The 24,186-nt window shown below is 39.4% G+C and overlaps 1 protein-coding gene and 1 long non-coding RNA gene across 2 annotated transcripts in view; one reads left to right on the top strand and one right to left on the bottom strand.

Annotated features, from left to right (window-relative positions):
* The first annotated feature begins 2,735 nt into the window (after positions 1 to 2,735).
* Positions 2,736 to 22,292, top strand: LOC150061737 (uncharacterized). Its single transcript, XR_016535942.1, has 3 exons — positions 2,736 to 2,805; positions 18,399 to 18,492; positions 22,222 to 22,292. It is a non-coding gene; the product is annotated as an uncharacterized LOC150061737 (long non-coding RNA).
* The window catches only part of Cyp2j2 (cytochrome P450 family 2 subfamily J member 2), a 26,298-nt gene continuing 16,553 nt past the window's right edge, over positions 14,442 to 24,186 (bottom strand). The window contains exons 7-9 of the mRNA XM_090334734.1: positions 23,111 to 23,298; positions 20,119 to 20,257; positions 14,442 to 14,664 (exon numbers count right to left, since the gene is read on the bottom strand). Of these exons, the coding sequence (XP_090190860.1) occupies positions 14,486 to 14,664; positions 20,119 to 20,257; positions 23,111 to 23,298 (506 nt within the window). The 3' untranslated portion in view covers positions 14,442 to 14,485. The remainder of the gene's footprint in view (positions 14,665 to 20,118; positions 20,258 to 23,110; positions 23,299 to 24,186) is intronic.

Raw genomic sequence — 24,186 nt, 5'->3', positions numbered from 1 at the left:
GGCTGTTAATCAATGCATATTTAAATGGTTTATCCACTTAAAATGGTGTTTCTTCTGACATTCTACCACTTTTGAGATGTTCCAAAATTAAAGATGACTGACTTGCTGCAGTACACTGGACAGTGAAGACAACAGGATATCTCTTACAGAAGATTATACTGGGCAGTTTTGACCTTGACATCTAGCTTGAAGGTGCTGTCTGAATATCTGCTTTCAAAGAAATCCGGAGCCAAATATGGTTTACTAAGGCCCTGGAACATGGACTCAAATTACCCAGAATAAAAAGCTCAGAACTAGAACAATTCAGTTTAGCATTTGCATTATACTCTGATATTCTTTTCATGTCTATGTGGAGTTAAAAGGCTGCCTGTACATGAGTGTCTTACACTATTTCTAAGATTTGCGAAATTTTCTGCTATAATTTCATTGAATAGATTTCCTGTGCTTTTAGTTTGCATTTCAGCTCCTTCTGCCCTAGGAGTTCTTAGGTTTGGTTTTTTAATTTTATCTCAATGTTCCAGTAAGCAGTCATAGCTAATACTTTTGTTATTGTTTGACAGCAATTAGCTTCCCATTTTTGATATTTTTTCTGCTTGATTTGCTTGCTATTTTGTTAACTATGATTTTTGATTAATTGACTTATTTCTAACATTTTTTTCACATAATTTTCATTTTCTTGCTGAATTTTTCAGCCATGTTGCCGATTTTCTTAGTATAAAATTAACTTCACTTACCTGCTTATTTGTAGCCTCTCTGAGGTCATTGATCACTTTAAAACTAGACCTTTGAGTCCTTATCTGACATTACAGCTACTTTGGAATTGGTTTCTGAGTTGTGAATTTTTGGAAAAATGGAATTTCCTTGCTTCATCACATTAAATGTATTTTTATGTTATTTTCATATCTTTAGGTAAGCTTAAAAATAATATTGTTCATTGTTATAAAGATGATGTACAGAGGGGTTTACCATTTCATAAGACAGGCAGTGAGTACATTTTTTTCTTATTGAACAGTGCCACCCTTTCCTTCAGTCTCTGCTGCCCATAAGTTTTATAGTTCATTTTTAGCACAGTGTGTACTGAGTACTGCTGTTGCATTTCTTCATCCTTTTCCCTCCATTTTTATGCTTCACATAAAGTGGAACGAGTGGACATCCTTTCCTAGTTCTTGATTTTAGAGAAAATGGTTTTAGTTTTTCATCATTTAGGATGAAGTTGGCTCTTGGTTTGTCATATATAGATTTTATTATTTTGAAGTATGTTCCTTCTATTTCTGTCTTCTCCATAGCTTTTAGCATGAATGGATATTGGATTTCTTTTTGAAGTGTTTTTGGTTTTTTTGCATCTATTGAGATAATCATGAAGTTCTTGTCTTTGGCTCTATTAATGTGATATATTGCATTAATTGGTCTATGTATATTAAACAAAACTTACATCTCAGATAAAAACCTCTTGATTATATGTGATTTTTATTTTTATTAGTTGATGAATTCTGTTTGCTAGTATTTCTTTTCTTTTTGATTGGTTGTGGGGCTTGAACTTGGGGCCTGCTTGCTGTCCGTGAGCTGTTTTTGCTCTACTAGTTCTCTACCACTTTGAGCCACAACTCCACTTATGTTTTCACTTGTTTGTTTTTTGGCCTTTGGGTTTTTTTGAGTGGTTAATTGGAGATAATAGGCTCATGCTCACTTTTCTTCCAGCCTGGCTTTGAACCAATCTCAGATCTCAGCCTCCTGAGTAGCTGGGCTTGCAGGTGTGAGCCCTTGGCCCCCAGCTACTGGCTGGTATCTTATTGAAGCTATTCACATCTGTGTTCAGCAGACAGGTTGGCTTATGGTTCTCCTTTTTTCACTGAATCCTCCTGTTTGGGGATGAGAGTGAAGCTGGGTTCATAAAATATATTTGGGACTTGATCTTTTTAGTTTTTATTTTTCATATATTTTTATTGTAATTAATAGAAGGGTTACATTATATTCACCAGGTAAAAGGTACATTACTTCACAAACATTGATACCCTTTCTCATGTCTTGGTTCCCATTTCCCTCCCCACACCCCCCATCTTGTTTCCCCCCTTCCCTATCCTATCTCAAATAACCAAATAAACATATATACAATATATCAGATAACAAGGTGAAATACAGTAACACTATGAGATTAATCTTTTTAGTTTTATTTTACGGAAAAGTTGGATTCGGTTGTGAATCCAATGGGTCTGGGTTTTTCCGTGTTTACTTGATCACTCCCTCAATCACGTTGCATGGTATGGGCCTGTTAAAGTAGTTTATATCTTCTTGATTCAGTTTAGGCAGTTTGTATGTCTTTAGAAATAGATCCATATCTACTAGATTTCCCATCATATATAGGGTTTTTTAAAATAGGTTTTTAAAGTATTTCATAATCTTTTGGATTTCTTGGATGCATATTTAATGTTTCCTTTGGCATCTCTAACTTTGTTTTTATTTCTTACCTTTTCTTCGTCAGTTTAGCTAGTGGTCTGTCAATTTTAGAGGTCCTGCTGAGACTCTTCTCTGGGTTATAGGATCCTAGAGACTGTTCCTGGGCTTAGTGGCCCCACCGAATCCATTCCACTCTGATGTTAAGGAGCACGCCAAAACCTCGGGTCTGGAAGAGATTTTTTGGGGTTAGAGGTCCTGCTGCACCCGGCCTTCGGAGACCTGTGGAGCCTTGGTTTATAAACCATACCAGCGACCTTGTGGAGTCGCTTTGTCTCTGAAAATGGCAGTTCCTCGTGCACATTCCTGTGGCTGCTCTATCCAGTTCACCGAGATTCAGCTTCTGGATTACAGGTATGTTGTTGCTGTCTATTGGTGTGGTTCACTTGCTGGAGCAGGTAGGGAGGGGGTGGGAATGGGGGAGAAGGAAAGGGAAGAAAAGAAATTTGGGATGCAGCACAGCTGTGTGGGCACCTACTTTGGTTTCTCTGTGTTTCCTCTCTTGTAGATGCTTGAATTTGACTCTTCTTGGTTGGTGACAAACTCTTGAGCATTTCTAGTTTGTTTGGTGTGGTCTCTTGAAACAGAGCTCTAGGCTGGGTTCCCTGTGTGTCTGTTTGATCACAGGAAGCTCAGGTTAATCACTGACTCTATTCTTCCCTCTTTTAAGTGAGATTTTGTTTAGTTGTAGGAACAACAAATATTGCCAGGCACCACTGATTCATATCCGTAACCTAGCTACATGGAAGGCTAAGATCTGAGAATCACAGTTTTCAGGCAGGCCATGAAGGAGAGTCCATGAGAGTTTTATCTGCAGTTAATCACCAAAAAAGCTGACAGTAGAGTTATGGCTCAAGTTAGTGTTAGCCTTCAGTAACATAAAAGCTCAGAGACAGCACCTGTGCTCTAAATTCAAGCCCCAGAACTAATACACACACACACACACACACACACACACACACACACACACACACACACACACACAGTAACATAAAAGCTCAGAGACAGCACCTGTGCTCTAAATTCAAGCCCCAGAACTAATACACACACACACACACACACACACACACACACACACACACACACACACACACCCCACAACTCACCTTCAAGGTTTTCATTAAAAGGATTGTTTTTTTTTTTTATATAATAAGATTAAAACTCAGCATCCTAGCTGGGCACCAGTGGTTCATGCCTGTAATCCTAGCTACTCAGGAGGCTGAGACCTGAGGATAGCGGTTCAAAGCCAGCCCAGGCAGAAAAATCCATGAGACACTTTTTCAATTGTTGGAATAATATATAAAGGGGTTACAGTTACATTCATCAGGTAGCAGGTGCATTACTTCTTGTACATTGATACCCCTTCTCATGTTTTTGTCCCCATTTCTCTCCCCTACCCCCTCCCAATCATCTTGTTTTCCCCTTCCCTTCCCTATTTCAAATAAACAAGTAAACATATATATATATATATTCTCTGCTTAATAATCACCCTTAAAATGTATATACAATATACCAGGTAACAAAGTCAAATATAGTAACCACATGAGATTCTTTAGGGGAAAAAAAGAGAAAAGAAATAACATAGTATATTAAGAACATCAATGAGACTCTGTATCTCCAACTAACCACACATAAACCAGGAGTGATACTGTGGCTCAAGTGGTAGAATGATGACCTTGTGCTCAAGAGCTCAGAGAGAGCACCCAGGCCCAGAGTTCAAGCCCATGACTGACGAAACAAAACAAACAAAAAAACCCCTCAGCATCCTGTGCTTGTTATACACACACTACCACAAGAGCAAACAGGGTTATTTTTCAGGTAGGATCTTAGTTACTTTTTCCCAGATGGGCTCTAGAGTATGATTCTATACCTATGTTACCTGCTTAGCTTTGATTACAAATGTATTCTATCATTACTGTTCCCAGTTCTTATTTGTATTTCCTTATACTAACAAAGGAGATACTGATCCTTTCTCTAATCATTAACAATTGGGTTTCCATAGGGTTTGTAAGAGTTATTTGTAAATAAAGTATACAATAGAGAATGTATAATATGATTCTCAAAAGCAAAGCACCAGCTGGATGTCAGTTAACACATATCTATGATCCTTGTTATTCAGGAGGCAGAGATCTGTGGATCTTAGTTTGAAGGAAGCTCAGGCAGGAACGTCTGTGAGACTTATTTTCAAGTAACTACCAAAAAGTTGGAAGTGGGACTATGACTCTAGTTGAGCTATTTTTGAGCCAAAAAAAGAAAGGGGGGCATGGAATAGGAGATAGCTCCCTGGTTCTGAGTTCTACCCCAGTAGCAGTACAATTTTGGCGGGGGGGGGGCAGTCCTGGGGCTTCAACTCAGGGCCTGAGCACTGTCCTTGGGCTTTCCCTGAAGCTTGTGCTCTACCATTTGAGCTAGAACACTACTTCTGGCTTTTTCTATGTATGTGGTACCAAGGAATTGACCCCGAGTATTTGTGTATTTTAGGCAAGCACTCATCACTAGGCCAAACACCCGACCCCATGGTACAATTTTTTTTTTAATTTTTCAAAAGGGGAAATGTCAGTGAGTTCAGTCACTATGGACTGCTGTTTTATAACCTGTACACATGCAACTGTTTTAAACAGATGTGAAAATAAAATGCCTATGATAGGAAACATTTGCAATATGAAACAAAAAAGATATTCTGTAGCCATCACTTGATTTCAAGGATGTTTCTTCTTTTATATGAATTTCTATAAGAATTCCTCTCATCATGGTTGCAATGTATCATTCTTATGTAAAGCATAGAAGGATATCTTCCTAGCGTTTCAGCATTTCATGGATCTGTAGGCAGAACCTAGAAAGTCATTATAGTATTAGAAATACAAAGACTAAACATTGTGCTGTAGGATAAAACATAAAACTGTTGTGAAAAAGCACTGGAAGGGATATTTGCACCCTGTATTAGTGGTTACCAGAAGTAACTAGAAATAGGCACAGGCACAGTGCCTGTGTGCATCCAATCATCCAAAGTAATGTTTAATGAACCCCAGGAGACAAAAGCAGAGGTGTTTTCCCCCCTTTTTTCTGTTTATTTTTTTTCTTTTGGTTCTGTTTCTGTTGTTTGGTTCTATGACTTTGGGAGTGTAAGGGGAGGCATAGAAGTGGAAAGACAAACACAGCAATGCTACTCCCTAGAAACTATGTTGAAAATGACCTCTACAGCTTGTGAGAGGGAATGAAAGGTAAAAACTGGGAGAGAATGAGGGAGGAAGTGACATTGTCAAAAAAAAAGATATGTACTCCTTGCCTAAATTTGTAACTGTAGCCCCTCTGTATGTCACCTTTATAATCACATTTTTTTAAAAAGAAGTGATTAGTGCGAGGTGAGCAAAGGTGACCTAAAAGCAGCTGAAGAAAGGCAAAGAGGATAAAACCAGGAACAGACCAGACACGCCAGGGTAATACAGCATAACACAGTGTGGCTGTGATGTTTGCCTAGCTAAGTTTCATCAGCAGAAAATGATGCTGCTCAACAAACTAAGTTATAGCTGATTAAGTTTAAGAGAAACATATTGTCTGCTCCCCAGAGTGTAGTGTCCATGTAGTAATTTTTCAAGATATGGTGATAGGTAGAACACCAGTGGCAGCTTTTGATGAATCTGTTGGACCTGGAATCTGAGCTTTGGTAAGTTTATCCCACGTGGGGTGACATTGGGACATATGTGCCAACAGGACAGATAGCTTTCTTTTTCTGAAATTCACTCTCATAACCACAGAGATGAAAGCTTATTATATTCATAGTTCAGTAAATCTTTACTGAACTGAGATTATCTTCTAAAATCAGAGCCATCTATCCTGTGGTTAGATCTTATAATATGCAAAGACATTTTGCTATTGATTTCATATATATATGAATATATATATGAATATATATACGAATATATATACATATATATACATATACATATATATATATATATATATATATACAGAGAGAGAAAGAGAGAGAGTGCGCCACTTATAACTACCTGGCTAAGAGACGTTTCCTGTGTCCATTTTTCTTTTCTGCCAGTTGAAAGCCACATGCATTTGTGAACTAGATATTAAAAAGGAGTCAAGGAGTGTTTAGTTTGTCACAACTCAATCTCATGAAGGCACTGGCTTTTGGGGCCTAATGCCCTAATAATATGTAGTTAGCTCTTTTCCCCTGCTATGTCTCTATTTCCTTACTGAAAACCAGGTCTATTTCTATATGAATAGGCAGGCTTTACTAAAGAAATGTAGGAATTTACAGACTCTCTTAAGATGATGGGAGCCCAAACTTGTTTGTGAGGAAAATGTAGGATTTGTGTCTCTTTTCCCTATTTTTGAAAATAGACTGAAGGAATGAAATCTCTAGGTGGGTTAAAGGATGGCTTGTGAAGTAGGACTGATGAGAAACAATGGCTGATTGAGGGAATGCTGTCTTCAACTATAGCAAGATACAGATTCACCAGTCAGGGCCATCTGGTGACATTTCAACAAAAGCAGAGAACTATAGGAGGTAGGAATGGTGAGGAGCTCTGATGCCTCACTCCTGTTTATCACAACTCATGCAGAAAGCATTTCCCCTTCTTAAACTGTCCACTCTCCAGGAATGCTCTGGGTTGAAGGTGCCTGAGATAGCCCATGCTTTGGGGTCCCTACGCAATGCTGTAAAACTGGTAAAGATCATGGCCCCCACAGAAGGAAACATAGGCAAATCTTGACACTACTCCCCCGACTCACCCATGAAGAAAGGGAGGAGGTTCACTAGCTTCCATTCCCAGATCAGTTCCTCATAGTCTGTGCTCCTATCTACACCCCTAGTAACTGCGGCCTAGAACCTTTCCCTTCCGTGTAGGGCAACTTTGAATGATAGACTAGAAGTCCTGCTAGAAGAATTCATCTCCTCAGCATACTGGAGGGCTGAGAGAGGAGACATACCAGCATTCAGGGGCAAAGGAGGTGAACGTCAGCTCTGCTGCTCAAGAAGTGTGAACCATAGCAATTTTACTACAGGGTTGGACTTGTCCTTTATTTTTTCCTTCTCCTTTCTCCTACTTCTAAGATAGAAAACACCAAACCTAGTACCACTCCTGGGATAATTTTAGATGAAATATTCAAGCAAAGGAACCTTTCCCCAGGTACATGCCAAGATTCCCAAATCACCAGTGAGTCTCTCGCCAACTCCTCTACTTCAGGCAACCCATCACTGAGGCTGGTCCTTCATTACATCTGCTGTGTTCTCCTAGGGACTAAGGCATTTGCTCAGAGTCATAGGAAGCAGGTAGAGTTGTTGGTGTAAGTAGGTTTCTCTTGATACCAAAGTCATGGCTCCTAGCCTCTGTCGTGTATAATCTGTTAGATTGCTCAGTGTCCAGGGTGCTTATTAGGAGTGATGTTAAAAATCTATGATACACGAAGTCTCTGGAGGTATGTTGGATCATTGGAGTTAAATGAGTGGCTATAAAAAATGTAAACAGCTTGGAGAAGCTCAATGTAGTAAGTAAACAATAAATGCAAAAGCAGCATTTATGGCTCCTGAGTGCCAGTTTCCAAAGAATGTCCTCTGGGTTTGTTCTTCTGGTTCTATGGCTGTTCTAAAGGAAAACAAATCCAGAGGGAAATGGGTTAATGGCTATCTAAAACCGCCCAGACAACCTCCCCTGCCACACAAACAGGAAGTTTATTGAAAATCCCCAGACAAATAAACTGGGAACTATGGGTTAAAGTTAGAATCATGTGGTTAAAATTTTGCAGACTAACATATAATTCTGCTTCTGTAATTGGTTCACTTGCTTATGCACCCATTTTTCTTAACCTTTAAAAGGACAGGTTTATTTATATAGTTATAGTAGAGCCATTGGCCAGAATAATTATGGAATGTAACCTTATTGGCTACCTGTGTGTGGCTATATGTGGCTACTTGTGGGTTTTTGTCTTCATAAACTCACCTGCTTTTTGAGTTTGGAGCTGCTCACTCCCAAGTTGAGTGAGCACTGGCAAGTCAGTGCAATAAATTTCAGATTTCTTTTTACCATCAGTCAGAGTTTGTGACTTTATTGGGATCCCAACCCACTTCAAGAAGATAATAGACAGATGATGACAGGCTGACCAAGATAAACAGAAAGGATCATTTCCAGAAAGGGAAGTAATGGTAATTGTGCATTTTGGAAAGAGGACAGTAGGTGGCAGTGGAGAGCCCTTTACGAATAGAGCTAAGGATGGCCTTGATCAGAATTTAGTGGAGTCATGGAACCAACCCAGATGCCCTTCAATAGATGATTTGGTCATGAAGATGTGGTATTTATACACAATGGAATTCTATGCTGCTATCAGAAAGAATTACATCACCCCATTTGTAAGGAAACAGAAAAACTTGGAAAAAAATCATATTAAGTGAAGTAAGCCAGACTCAAAGGAACATAGACTCCGTGGTTTCCCTCATCTGTAATAATTAGTACACATCTAGAACTCTCCTAGCAGAAGATTACAATAGCTCAAACCTAGATACATAAGGCCTTATAGGATGAGGTTAAATTAATGGACCTCCAGGACCTGGAAACAAGAGCTTAATTATTAGTAACTGTAGTTCTTAAGGTACTATGTTTTTTTTTTCTCTTCTCTTGTATTGCCCTTTGGTTAATCTCATATTGTTACAGTATCTGCCTTTGTTACTTGCCATATATATATATATATATATATATATATATATATATATGAAATAGGAGGGGAAAAACTATGAGAGGAGGGGATAGGGGAAGGGAAATGGGGACAAAAACACGAGAAGGGGTATCAATGTGTGAGAAGTAATGCACCTTTTATCTGGCGAATATAACTGTAACCCCTCTATACATTAAAATAAAAAAAAATCGAAAAAAAAGGATTTAGCGTTGTGAGTATAACTCAATGGGTAAAACACTTACCAAGCAAGCTCAAAGCACAGGTTTAATCCCCATTATCATAAGCCGGGTGGGGGTGGGGTGGGGATTTGTTTATGATGAAGGTGGAAGAGTTGCAGGGAGATTCCTTTTATGATCTAATAAAGCAAGTCATGTGGAGGAACAGACAGCTCTAGTTTTAGATCCCAACTCTTGTCACTTGGAAGTTCAGAAAGTCCATGCAACCTTAATTTCCCTCAACTTCACAGTCAATAAGATGGAAACCACAATATCTCTGAAAACTAAAACACAATCTAATAGTCTACAACACAAAATTCATTGCTTAAGAAACATGTATTCCTCTATCTCAGTTTTCAGTTGTTCATATTGCATACATTGTGCTGGTATTTTTTTTTAAGAAAAAAGTTTCCCTTCTGGGGCTGTAAATACCATCTAGAAATTTCTTGTGGACACATGTTAGGAACATCTGCATGAATGTGACATTAGTCCAGCTGTTCTAAAAAAAACCCTTGCAAATGTTAGCATTGTATAACCTTAAGACTGTGAAGACAGTCTTAACTAAGAGTGGCAAGTCTGTCTATTCCAGACATATGATCTACCAGGCAAAGAAATGGGATTTTATGAAAAAAATCACAGAGAACTGCTACTTGCTATGTGTGCACAATACCAATGCCTCAATAAATACACATGTAAAAACATTAATAAAAAATGAAAATACATAAATTCTAACATAGCCTAATCATATTTGACCTAGGAATCTTCTTCCTTACTCTACTCCCCCTAAACAATAATACATAAATGAAAACATGGACTAGACTAATACCAGTATAACTAATGTCAGTATAACTAGACATATCAATATCGCATTTGAGTGACTCCTTTGGACAGAAGTATATATCACTTTTCAAGTTCAGGGTTTGTTTTGTCTTGGTGAATGCAAAGATAACCAAGTATAGAACCGTGGGAGGGCCTAGTTATCTTCTGCAGGTGGGATCCAGTCAGTATCCAATGTTACTTCTCCAGGCACACTCATAGGGGTTCTAGTTCCCATTCTCGGCACCTCGTGGATAACAACATGCATTTAGGGCAAAAATTTGTGGTCTGTCAAGTGTGGCTGCTTCCATCAGCCAATCACTCTGTCCATCTCAGTCTGTATTTTTTCTGAGAGAGAAGAGATGGTCATATTACTTCAAAGTCATCACCACTGTTACACTTTCGTACTCCTCTCATTTCTGTTGACCTTTAATAGTTTTTAGTGGTTTCATTATAGTATTTTCATACATAATTATATTGTGCTTTGATCATTTCTCCCCTCTTACCTTCTCCTCTTCCCTTTCTTTCTTTCTTCCACTGTGCCTCCTCCAAACAGCACCTCTTCTACAATCATTATAATGAAACTATTATCATTAAGTCTAGCTTCTTCATATGAGTAAAAAGAATGCGATAGGTTAGTGTTCTGATTGTGCCTTATACCAATATGACCTCGAATTCTGTAACTGTTTCTGCAAATGATATAATTCCATTCTTCTTTACAGGTGTACATGCACACCCACTACATTTTCTTTATCTGTTCATCAATTGTTGGGCACATAGGTTGATGCTTGTCTATTGTGAATAGTGAGATAGTGAGCATGAATGTGCAGATCTATCTGTATCAACTTATGTTCCTTTGTATATGTAGCCAAGAGTGGTATAACTGGATCCTGTGGTAGTGCTAGTTTTAGTTTGTTGAGAAACCTCCATATTGATATTCATAGTGGATGAACAAATGAAGAGCTCTACTGTCAGTGTATAATGACTCATTTCCCCCATATCACTGCCAGCATTTCATTTTCTTAATGATTGGTTGCTATACTGATGGACTGAGATAGAATCTCATTATCCTTTTGATTTGTATTTCCTCTATGTCTCAAAATGTTTATTTCTCCAATAGTACCCCTCCTGCTTAAATGATCTTGTTCTTGCTTGTCCTGAGTGTTTAGTAACTTACTGGCAAGTAGACTTTATTTTGAGTGTTATTTTTATTCATGTCACCATTTTTTCTCCCCGATGACTGGGTCAAATGGGAGTTTTAATTTTTTGAAGAACATTCATACTGATTTCCATAGTGGAAATTAACAATGAATAAGGGTTCCTCCTCTTCTGCACCTTTGATAGCATTTGTTGCATTTTTCCTTTCTGGTTTAGACTGCAAATCTGCTTACCATTGGATCTAGGCCTATTTTTTTTTTCTGACTCTCTCTCTCTCTCTCTCTCTCTCTCTCTCTCTCTCTCTCTCTCTCTCTCTTCCCTCTCTCCGTTTCTTCTTAGATCACTTGAGGAAATTTTTCTCTGTTCCTATTCTACTAGCAAATACCCCTGCATAGTTTTTTTCTAAGAAGACTATTCACAGCTGAAACCTCAGTGCATGTTTTCTTCTTTCTATGTCTCAGCCCTGTCTCTGTGGTTACCTGCATTTTGCGTGGCTGGGCTCACTGCCTGCTGAAGCAGCCCTTTTCTTCTGTTCGGTTCCCCAAAGCTATCCACATTTTGTGCCACCCCTTCTAAATATGGTCCTGTTTACTACTGAAGCCTTAATGTATTCCTCCATCAAAGATCAGTGGCACATTGACAATTCACAGGCACCTCCCTAGAGAGGTCAGCATAGGTGAAAGTCATCTTAATTTCATCTCATCATATTGTTTTAGGAAGGTTGTATCTGTGTAGTCGAAGCTGGCCTTAAATTCAACATCTTCCTTGCTTCAACCTCTCAAGTGTCTGCCACCATGCCTAGCTTTTACCAGTTTTAAAGTGTACAGTTAAATGTTATTTTACCTACCTTCTAAATTTGTAACCCTATATCCCTTAACACTGCATATTCCTTCCTACCAGTCTAGAGGATCACTAGAGGATCACTCATTTCAACCGAATACTAATCGTATTTTTGCTTTGCTTTTGGCTTATTTAACTTAGCACAATGTTCTCGACATTAATCTATTTATTGAATGAATGAGAGTTTCATTCCCCTTCATATATTTTGCCCATGCTGATTTTCTCTTCACAATCCATGATCATTTGGGCTGATATGATCCTTGGCAATTTAAATCTTGTCACTAAGAACACAGGTTTAACTTGTACCACTTTAATCCTTTCATACTATGAAGTGTATGTTTCAGAAGCCAAATGGAGGGTTGGGAATTTGGCTTAGTGGTTGTTTAACATGGAAAATGTTCTGAGTTCGATTCCTCAGTACCACATAAACAGAGAAAGCAAAAAGTGGCATTGTGGCCCAAGAGGTAGAGCACTAGCCTTGAGCCAAAGAAGCCAAAGAGCTCAGGTCCTTAGTTCAAGCCCCAGGACTGGCAAAGAAAAAAAAAGAAGCACCCAAATGTATATTCATCTCATTTTCTTTTAAATTTAAAATCTTGGGCAAAAGCACATTTTTACAAAATGACTCAAGGTGCATGTACACAAATTCTACAGTCATATGAAGCATATATTTATGCATCAATATAAAAAAGTATATCAGGACATGATAAGTTGTACAGGACTCTAAGCATTCACACATAGTGAGACCAAAAGAGGATACTCTTTAGGTGAGGAACACAAAAGCACAATGTCTATGTGTAGGGAGCAATGAGAGGATTTAGATGTCTCTCGTTTGTATAGTGGGTGGATCCTCCCAGAAGAAAGTGTACTTAAGGATATTTGCATAAATTAACCCCCTGACAGTTATGCAGAAGATAAACTTAGTCCCAGCTGAAGAAAAAAGAAGTTAAATACGTTTGTGTATATATATACATACATACATATAGGCATATTTAAAGATTCTGTCCAGTGACTGGGGGTCTCCAGGACCAGTTTATAATAACTGCTTTTTCTTTTGTTAAATTTTTTCTTTTATTTTTTTATTTTTATTTATTTTTTTTTGCCAGTCCTGGGCTTGCGCTCAGTGCCTGAGCACTGTCCTTGGACTTTCTCAAGTCTAGAGCTCTACCACTTGAGCCTCAGCACCACCTCCGGCTTTTTTCTATATGTGGTACCAAGGAATCGAACCTGGGTCTTCATGCATGCTAGGCAAGCACTTTAACTACTAGGCCAAACTCCCGGCCCCCTAACTGCTTTTTCTTAACCATATGAATAAGCTATTGTTTCCATTTCATTGCATGGTTCATAAGTTTTGGTCGGAACTCTAGAATTTTACAGGATATGTACAAACTAGAAATGAGACACTGCACACAAACGTAAGAGCTATTATTTTTATTGCTTCATGTTTAGAGAATTACTAGACTAATTCTGAAAAAGTCTGTTTTTTTTTTTGTCACAAGCCATCACTGGATTCTCTGCTCAAGCATACTGTTCCATGGATTTGGGTCCATTTTTCTCACATCATTGAACTCTTTTGTCATGCAGCCTCTCCTACAGTGCAGTGTGTAGGTTGGATTAGACCATTTAATCTACAACAGAAAAAAAGCTATTGCTCTAGCTCATCCTGCACTTCCTACTTAACCTTCAAGGTCATCTAGAGAGATGAGAGCATTTTGAGTCTTTTTCTGGGTGTGCATGAATGTGTGTGTCCTTCCAGGTTCTTAAAAATATGTTGAAGCTTTGGAAGCTTCAGTGGGCATCTCAGGCAGCATCAAGAGCAAGTGCACACAGCTCTGAGACATAGGAGAGGTCCTTTGGTAAAACTGGATTTCCCTGAAGGGCCAAATCTGACTCATTGTTTCCTTTTCACTATGTTAACTTGAGTTGTTTCATCAGCCTACAGGCAAATACATGTCTATGCAAGGAAGCAGGAAGAAGGCACACTGTAGCTCAATTTTATGATGTGATTATGGTTCACAAACCACTTTGAGTCTATTATATCCCCTAATTCTTGTAAAAATAAAAACGGACAAAAAACTTTGTTAAATCAAGGAATCATGATTCTCCTATCACCTCAGAAATGTAAATATAAATCACAGAGAATAAAAGTGATTTGCACAAAGCTAACAGGGAGACAATAGCAGTGGGGAAAATTAGACTCTATATAATTTGGCCCAGTTCCTCTTATTTTTCTTCTGACCCAGCTTCATTTTCTCCCTTTACATCTGATTGGGCACACACCATTTTTTTTTCTTGATCTCCTTTCAACTTCCTTTCTCACAGCATCATGTTCTGGGGATGGCGCAGATGTTGTGGCTGACGGGGGAAAGGGTGAGGCCTGGTCTGAAATTCAGGCTCAGTTTCTCATTATTTGGAGGTTTGAATGTAAATTTTTGCACAAGGGAAGTAAAGAAAATAAACAGCTCAGACCGGGCTAATTGTTCTCCAAGGCAAACTCGCTTTCCTGAAACAAACAAACAAAAAAACACATCATGATGAACCATCTTTACAGCTGCTATTGCAATCTTCAGAGACTTAGCAGACATTTAGTTTACTGCCTTTTTTTTAGGATTCTTTTTCATATATTTTTATTGTAAATAATAGAAGGGTTACATTATATTCACCAGCTAGAAGGTACATTATTTCACATACATTGATACCCTTTCTCATGTCATGGTCCCCATTTTCCTCCCCCCCTACCCCAAGGAGTTTATTTTTAAAAATGATCACTCAAAGAGAATTTTTTTTTTTTGCCAGTCCTGGGCTTGAGCTCAGGGCCTGAGCACTGTCCTTGGACTTTCTCAAGGCTAGAACTCTACCACTTGATCCACAGCACCACTTCTGGCTTTTTTTCTATGTTTGTGGTACCAAGGAATCGAACCCAGGTCTTTGTGCATGCTAGGCAAGCACTTTAACCACTAGGCCAAACTCCCGGCCCTCAAAGAGAATTTTAAAGTCTGACTTTGGGAAAGTAATAACAGATGCAACTTGGAACTAGAGAGAAGGTCTTCTTTTTCCTGGTAGAGCATCAAAGACTTGCAGAGGCCACTGCCAGCCCTAGGGACTTAACTCCTTTCATGGAGTGATGTTTCCTTTTCTGCCCATCTCTAGATCCCTCTCATTCAGGCTTCATGCTCTCAAAACAGTGAATCTCACATTGATTTCTATTTTGCAGAATGTAGATGCATATCTATTCCAGGCAAAATGTTCTGTGAGGTTCTCCGTGGCAGAAGAAAAACTGTCACAGAATAATGTTGTCCTTTGGAAAAATGGCTTGACACAATTCAAACTAATAAGGAGCCAAACTACCTAAAGTTTCACCCTTGGTTAATGCTTAGAACTAGAAATGCTAAAATGTGAACTCTCTCTCTCTCATATATATGCATATATATATCCTTATATATATATATATATATAATTACTTTTAGTTTACTGCCTCATCATTTTCTTTGGTGTTCAGTATTTGATATGAGTGACTAAATCTGAGTCTTGAGAACTCCCAGACTCAGGTCTCTGACTTAGAAATCTGGTTAAACATTGTGCTTCATCATGCTTCTCTCCATAGAAATTGCTCATAGCTTTTCTCAACTAGAGATGTGATTCCATTACAGGCTTGAATATGGAGCCTGCTTTTTTCAACTCATACCCATAACTGTCTTCATCACACCCTACTCTGTAATATGTGCAGGTATGGACAGAAGGAAAGAAATTCTGCTTAGCTTGGTCAACTTCTCAATCATGTAGTTGGACAAGTTAAGCAGCTTGCTTGCCTTGGCATGTCCATGTTTAATATATGGATAATTTGTATATTGCTTGGGCTATAGCTCTGTCATTTCCCTTGGACTACTTGACTGCCTATTCACTCTTACTGCACCTTAAAGTTTGAATTTATTACATTTTTATTTCTACTGGCAAATAGTTCACAGTGAACAAATAGTTCACAGTGCCTTGAGACTTAATGTAAACTTTGGATTCAGACCTTTCAGTGATTCTAGGACAAGAAATGTGTTGGGAGAGGAGAGGCTTGAACTCTGGGCCTGGGTGCTGTCCCTGAGTTCTTTAGCTCAAGGCTAGTACTCTACCTCTTTGAGCCACAGCTCCTTCTGGTTTTCTGATGGTTCAATGGAAATAAGAGTCTCACAGACTTTTGAGCCCTGACTGGTTTTGAACCATGATTTTCAGATTTCAGCCTCTTGAGGAGCTAGGAGGCTGCCAGGCCAGACAAATGCATTTTGCACCCTGATATGAATATAAGATTTTGTAGAACAGAGGCAGAAATTATGATTTGTATCACAGATATCCCCTCAGATCATGTGATAAAGATGAAGCATGAATCTGTGCTACTGCTGGGAAGCGGTGGGAATTTTAGGTGCTGGGCCTAAGTTTGCCACTGGAGCCTGTCCTTCAGCATATCGAGGAATATATATTAAGGGCTGTCACTTAGGCCCAGAATGACAGGTCTAAGGTCCCATGGAGTAAAACCACTGAAATCATGAGCCCAAATGCCTTTTCTCCTGTTAAATTATTGACCTCAGGATTTTTGTTGTTATGGTGAAGGAAGAAGACTAGAAAAGTATAGTCTACAGGACACTTGTGCCCTCTCCCTGCCGCTAACTACTTAGTTGAATTACAGAATAGTAAAATCAGATAACTGGCCTAGGTTTTGAATACATTCTCCTAAAGTATTTATAACCAAGTAATTTTATTTAGAAATGGATAGCTAGCCTATTTTATCATGAAGCTATATGTTACTTCCATGGAAGCCATGAGGAGGACATAAATGAGGAACAATCATCTCAATGTACATCAGTAGCACTGCATCTGCCCTGGGTCTGGTGACCTTTTCAAAGAGAAAAGAAGTTTTTCTCTTGAGCTACTCACGAGGCTGAGATCTAATGATTGCAGTTCAAATCCAGCCTGGGCACAGAAATCTGAGAGACTCTTCAATTAACTATCAGAAAACCAGAAGTGGTGCTGTGGTTCAAGTGGTAGAGTGCTAGCATTGAGCTGAAGAGCTCAGGGACAACTGCCAGGCCCAGAGTACAAGCCCCATGACTGACCAAAAAGAAAAAAAAGTTTCTCTGTATACCTTATTTTATGGGGAGGCTACCCTTAGAAAGTTCAAGAAAACATGTTGAAATGTAGTTGAATGTTAAAAATAAGAATGTGGTAGAAAATCCAGGCAGCAGTGTTGACTATTTATTAATGCATGGGATTTTTTAAGAGTCAATTACTGATCAATAAAACAGGTTTTATCCTTTCTTGACAATGTCTCAGGCAACTGTTTTTTCCTCTCTGAACTTAATTCTTTTCCATCAGCAAGAGAGATGACAGCAAAAAAAAAAAAGAAAAGAAAGAAAGAAAGCAAGCAAGCTCTATTTTCCCCCTTGCCCCGAGTAATGTCATTTGAGGTATGATTTCACAGCTAAGCCCCTAACCCCATCAAATGTAGAGTTTTCTCCTTCCCTTGAACTGAACCTGGAATTCTGACTTGAACTGGCTGTAAGAGGACAGTAGAAGTCACAAAGTAACAGTTTCACGATTGGACATCAGAAGTCCTTGGGAACAGCCAGGCTGGCTTGCTAAAGGATGAAAGGAAATGGGAAAAGAATATCACATGTCCATCTTAGATCATCCTAGGAGAGCTCAGTGACAGGACAGGCAGGATCAGTAAAGCCATCTATCTGACATCCATGATTGGGAGAAATAATGCATGCTTACTAAGTAATACTATTTGGGACTGTGCATAATGCAGCAATATAGTGTCAACACAGATAGGATGAACTCCATGACTTAAAAAGGAGCCTTAAAAAGGTAGACAAGTCTAGAACTGTCATGGAGAGAGAGAGAACTAAAGTAGGAGTATAAAAACACATGGGGCCGAGAGTTTGGCCCAGTGGTAGAGTGCTTGCCAAGCATGCATGAAGACCCTGGTTCAATTCCTCTGTACCATATACATAGAAAAAGCCAGAAGTGGTGCTGTGGCTTAAGTGGTAGAGCTTAGCCTTGAGAAGGCCCAAGGACAGTGCTCAGTCCCTGAGTTCAAGCCCCAGGACTGTCAAAAAAAACCAAACTAAGTGGAGACATATGTACTCTGGTCTACCAATTCATGACATTGGATGAAAACAACTTTGTCTTATCAAGTCAGCTTATATGAAGAAAGAAGACAACCAACCTTTCTGTCATTATGAACAACAGGGTACCCAGAGGAAAGTGTGAGATAATCTGAGGCAAGCGAATCTGAAATTGTTTCTATGAAGATTCCCCTCACCACAAATGCAAGAGACATAAGGTAAAAGCATTTCTAGGATTTCAGTATTTCACCATCTGATGTAAACATCAAGAGTAGTAGCAGTATTTGAAATATAAATGTCTGAAATGTTAGGCTGAAATACAAACCTTGAAATTGTTGCCAACATAAAACTGGCGCAAGTTTACATCTTCTATCAGCCTTCTGATTAGAATGAGTTGTGCAATAGGAACACAGAGGTGACTCAAAAAAAGATGAGGAAAGGCAAAAGAGCATATAAATAGCCAGGGCAGCCACACACAGGGTCAAACTCCATAGGGTCAGACTATAGTTCCTCCCTCCCCTTGTCATGAGTCATACAGTGAGGGCTTTGGATATGCTGTAGTTATCACAAAGAGACAGTGTCAGGTAGAAAATAAGCTGTAACTTTGGGCACATTTGGTTAATATGGAGTCTTAATAATGTTACATAAATTATATTAGTTTATTTTCCACATTTGCTTACCTCAATTTCCTTATCTCTACAGAGTTCTTTTGTAATTTGAACTTTGTAGGGTTACATAGCTCCACATAGTTCAACAGGCAGCTTTGATTTGGTTTCTATTTCATTGACTATTATATTCTTCATGTTTGACTTCTTATCACATAATAATTGCTCAGTAAATAGTTACAGAAGTAACGACTGCAGAAACTAATTGAAAAAAAATCTATGCTATATATCTAGCTTAGTGTCAAGAGTAGGCAAAGACATTTTGTTATTTATTTTACAATGTTATAGCTAATAATATTCTTTTGAAAATGATGGCTCAAAAGCATAATAGAGATTTCACTGTTTTCACTTACCACTATTTCAATGTCCACTCAAGATGCATGCACTATATAATTAGTAAAAAGGTAATAGAATGTTGGGAATATGAAAATAGAGTAAGAAGGGCTAGGAATGTGGCTAGCATGCATGAAGCCCTGGGTTGCATTCCTCAGTACCACATACACAGAAAAAGCCAGGAGTGGCACTGTGGTTCACGTGGTAGATTGCTAGCCTTGAGCAAAAGAAGCTCAGGGACAATGCCCAGGCCCTGAGTCCAATGCTCAGGAGTAGAAAGAAAAGAAGGAAAAAAGAAAGAAAAAGAAAGAAAAAAAAGAAAGAAAAGAAAACAGAATAAGAAAAACACAAATCAAATGTCGGTTTGAACACATTCATTTAGCGGCAGTGTTTAGACGCACTGCCTAACGTCCTAAAGGTACAGAATGCTCCTCTTCTCATAGTCTCTCCAATACCTCATTAGAAATCCATTTAAATCATTTAAATCTGATGAATTTAGAGGCTGAAAGCATGACTCAGTACAGTGTTAGCCACTGACAAATGTGTCAGGTATCAAGTTTGCGTCCTGGCCTCGAATCTAATTCTTTTTTTAAAAAATATACGTAAAAGCTATAAAATTCTCTATGAACAGCAATCAGGGTTTAGATTTTTGTTTCAAGTGCTATGGAGAACAAACCACGAGGGAAAAAGAATCTCCATGAGAGGAAAGAGGAAGCAATGTTGGGCTCCGACTACAGCAAGATGGAAGGGTCATCAGATGACCCACAGGTTAAGTGGAGGACCAGAGGAGAAGAGTAGGGGCAGATGTGGGTGGGGCTCTACTGTCTCCTGTTCCTCACAACTCACCAATTCCAAAAGGTAGAAAGGATTCCCTCTTCTTAAACTGTCCGTTCTCCAGAAAATGCTCTGGGTTGAAGGTGTCTGGAGTGGCCCACTCTTTGGGGTCCCTGTGCAGTGCCGTCAGATTGGTAAGGATCATGGTCCCCTGGAGAAGGAAGCACACAGTTAGATGTCTTGGAACTCGCATGCGTAGCGGGGCAGTGGTCCTCAGGCTCTGTTGTCCAGGCCTGCTCATATCCTGAGTTCCTCACATTCACTTGCTGTCAGCTGAGCCCAACACCACAAACTCTCCCCTTTGTATACGACCATGAAGAAGGTTGGATTGCAAGTTCCTGCTGGAATTTTAGCAGCTCAGTCAGACTGTTCTTACTGCTCTGACTGTTCTACAGTACAGCGACAGGTTAGGATAGGTGTGAGAGTGGATTGGAAAGCATCCATCGGGGAAGAACGTGCCAGGTGGGCAGTCCACATGTTATCAAAATCAGTTGTGCTGCTTGTGACATAAGAGCCATTGCGATTAGACAATGCATACTTCTCAACTGCTTCTCCCAGGCTTGAGGATGCTGTACCCAGTACCACCACAAGTTTAACAAAAGAAATAGGTGAAAGAAACAGCTATCATTGTAAACTGCCTGGGGCGAGCAGAATCAGGCTTTTCCACAGTGCCCCAGTAAGGCAGTCCTTTTTTATATTACTCTAGATTCCATCAACGAGATCCTTCCCCTCAACAGTTCAGGTCCACTGTTCAGCTAGGCACATGTAAGAACTTCCAGTGACGTCCTCATCCTCTACTTCACATGCTGAGGACAGAGTTCTATGAATGATGGTTAATTATGTCACCTTCCCTTCCATTCTGCAATTTCTTCCCTCTACACTGAATGGAAAAAGAAGTCTCTTTACCTGAATCACCATTCTTCCCACTGTCCTAGTTTACACTATGGTTGGATTAACAAAAAACAACCATCATTATTAATCTGAATGTCCACATGTTTAATGTCTTTTCATCACTACAGAGATCCAGTAATGTGTACTTAGATGAAATTCAGAAATGAAGAAATTCAGGCTGTGAGAGGTTGTGTCATGTCCTCAGAGTCACAGTGTGATGAAGCGGTCAGACTGAGCCATCACTGGAAATACATCCAGTATCAAAGCCATGGATTCTAGCCTGCATTTCATATAGTCGACTAGATTTCTCAGTATCCTGGATGGGTATTAAAACAGAAGCAAATTTTTTTCAGTAGGAGTTTTGTAGAGGAGAGGGAGATTGCTCAAACTAAATAAATGGCAAATATAAACAAGAGAAAACAAACAGCACCTAAGGAATTGCTCCCTGAGCCTCTATCCTGAGAGGCTCAATGAGTAAGGTGACAGGAAGTACAGGAGGGGCTTTCCTAGCTCTGCAGTTGTGGTCACCAAGCAGTCTGCTGGCTTTGATCTTCTGCTTTTAGGTCTGGAGACTGTCCCAAAGAAGAACAACATTCAGCGAGTGTTAAACAACTAGACCCACACAGTCTGACACAAAGAAGGAAAGAAAATGCAATTTCAGATGTTTGGAGAAGGAAACTAGAGGACCTATGATCTCTACAGAGCTCCAGAGCACATGAGAGGACCTATGAGAGCTCTCTGTGGAAATCCTATGAGTTGTATCTGTTGGTGACCTGTGAAGATAGGAAATATTCCCATTCATACTGTTATTGAAAGGAATATAAAGTCTTTAGTTTCCCTTTAGCATGGTTTGGCTAAGGAATGGAATAAGATGGATCATCATGGGTTAGATCATAGTAGCATCTAATCTTGATCAGGATTGGGTGCAGATCAACTGACTGAACATTTACCTATCAAGTGCAAGGTCCTGGGCTCTCCAGTATTAATTATAAGGAGGAAAAATAACAACACACACAGAATCTTCAGGGAATTTAATAGGGAACAATGCAGAAAACTGGAAAGGAAATTCATTTTAGACAAGTTTTTTGGAGAAAGGACTAAGAACTCTTTTTATCTGCCAAGAGCCAGTTCACATTTTATGTTTGATGGAACTAATGTGCATGTTGTTGTGAAACAATGCCCCTATAGTTTATTTCACGACTGACTCTGCGTTTGCTTTGGCAGGGTCAGACCAATGATTCTGTGGGCCACTGGGCTAGACAGTCTCCATCCTTGGATTGTGGAGGATAGACAGGTCTGGTTCCATATCTTTATTCCTTTCAATTTGAGGTGGAGATCTCTCATACAAGCTTAATTTTCCTGTGCCTCAAATTCCTGTTCAATAAGTTTAGAATCATAATCTTTGTAAAAATTAAGTACTGAATTTATATGAGGCTAAGAGTCTACAGTGCAAAATGATTACTTCAGGAGTATATGGTCCTTTATCACCATGTCCAATTAATTATTATCACAGAGGTTAAATCAGTTCCTTTGTGAGAAGGAAGTTCTCCCAGTTCCTTTGTGAGAAGGAAGTTCTCCACCCTGGGGCTGCTCCTTAGAGCAGGAAAATTTCCCGTGGTGACTTTACAGTAGAATGCCTGCCATCAAGGTGCCCTCAGACCAACAGGTCTCCAGTGCAGAATTTCCTACACAAAAATTGGCAGTACTCTAGTTCTGAGAGATTCTCTGTCAAAGAGAACTGTTTCATATGGCAAAGTTGGACAGGGAATGGTTGCCTGCTGTGTGCTTAAGGACAGTCAAGATACACATTAGCATAGTAATAATGCTAAGAAGTCACATAGAAAAAAAAAAACTAAAGAGAAAATGAAAAAAAGAGACAAGGAACAACTCCAGTCTTCCTCTAAGCATGTCTGGCCCAGGAATATCCCATGTCCATTTCCCATAATAGCCAGTTAAACACAAGGCACATAAACCGCATGCATATTAGACACAATCATCACTCTCCTCATTTCGGTGCTTTCTTGGAGTGCCAGATGCATGTCACTTGTCAATTGCAGGTCCTTTTTGATGAACCCACACAGAATTAGGATGGGACCTGGGAGTGCATAGTTACCTTTGGCAGGTGGTAGCTGGATAATGTGGTATCAGATGTCACCTCCCTGGGCAGACTCCAGGGGATTATGTTTCCCATTCTCTGCACCTCGTGGATGACAGCATATGTATAGGGCAGGGACTCTCGGTCTGCCAAACTCGGCTGCTTCCCTTGGCCAACCACTCTGTCAATCTCAGTCTGGACTTTTTCTGGAAGAGAAAAGCAAGTTCTATTACTTTCACAATTTTATCCCTTCTCCTGAAGATAATGGAGTGGTCTTCAAGATCTCACTCATGGTATTTCAAAAAGTGACCAGATGGAAAAGAAATCAAATGATCCCTTTATCCATTCATAGGTTTATTTAGCAAAGTGGCTAACTTTCCTTAAGCAAAGGAATGAAATAACAAGGATCCGCATGGCTGAGCTTGTAGTAATAGCTTATCTTGTTTGAGCTGCCGTACCAAAGTGCCTTGTAGCAGGTGGCTTGCAAGCAGCACAAACAGCACATCTCTTTGTAATTCTGGAGCTTGTAAAGTCCCTGCAGAGTGCACCAGCAGATGTGGTGTCTGATGAGGACCCGGAAGTCTGGCTCACAGATGGCCCCCTTCTGCCCTATCCTCATGTGTTGCAAGGAACAAAGCAGCTCTCTGATACCAAGTCAGTAAGTGCACTAGTTCCCTCCTGTGAGAATTAATCCTATTCCAAAGACACCACCTCCTCAGGCCCTCACAGTTAGAAGTAAATTTCAGCATTCAACACTGATAGAGAAGAAAACAAACTTTTAAAAAGCAATCAGTGAAATCAAAGAGAAACATAAATGAGCACCTGAGTCAAAGGGAATGCAAATAGACACTGGAATGGTAGGCATGAAAGAGGAATTTTAAAAAACGAGATGAAATTCTTTTTTTTTTAATGGGCCATGAGGCTTAAACTCTGGGTCTGGACATTGTCCCTGAGCTCCTCAGCTAAAGGCTACCATCTACCCCCGTGAGGGTTGGGGATAGGGAAAATGGGAGAAAAACATAGGAAGGGGTAACAATGTTCAAGAAATAATGTACTCATTACCTTCTGAATGTAATTGTAACCCCTCTATACAT

Source organism: Megascapheus bottae, chromosome 6 (assembly GCF_031878675.1).
Source record: "Megascapheus bottae isolate mThoBot1 chromosome 6, mThoBot2.hap1, whole genome shotgun sequence".
In the NCBI taxonomy this organism is placed as follows: Eukaryota; Metazoa; Chordata; class Mammalia; order Rodentia; family Geomyidae; genus Megascapheus; species Megascapheus bottae.
Note: the sequence above shows the minus strand (reverse complement) of the source record. Positions and strands in the feature narration are given on the sequence as shown.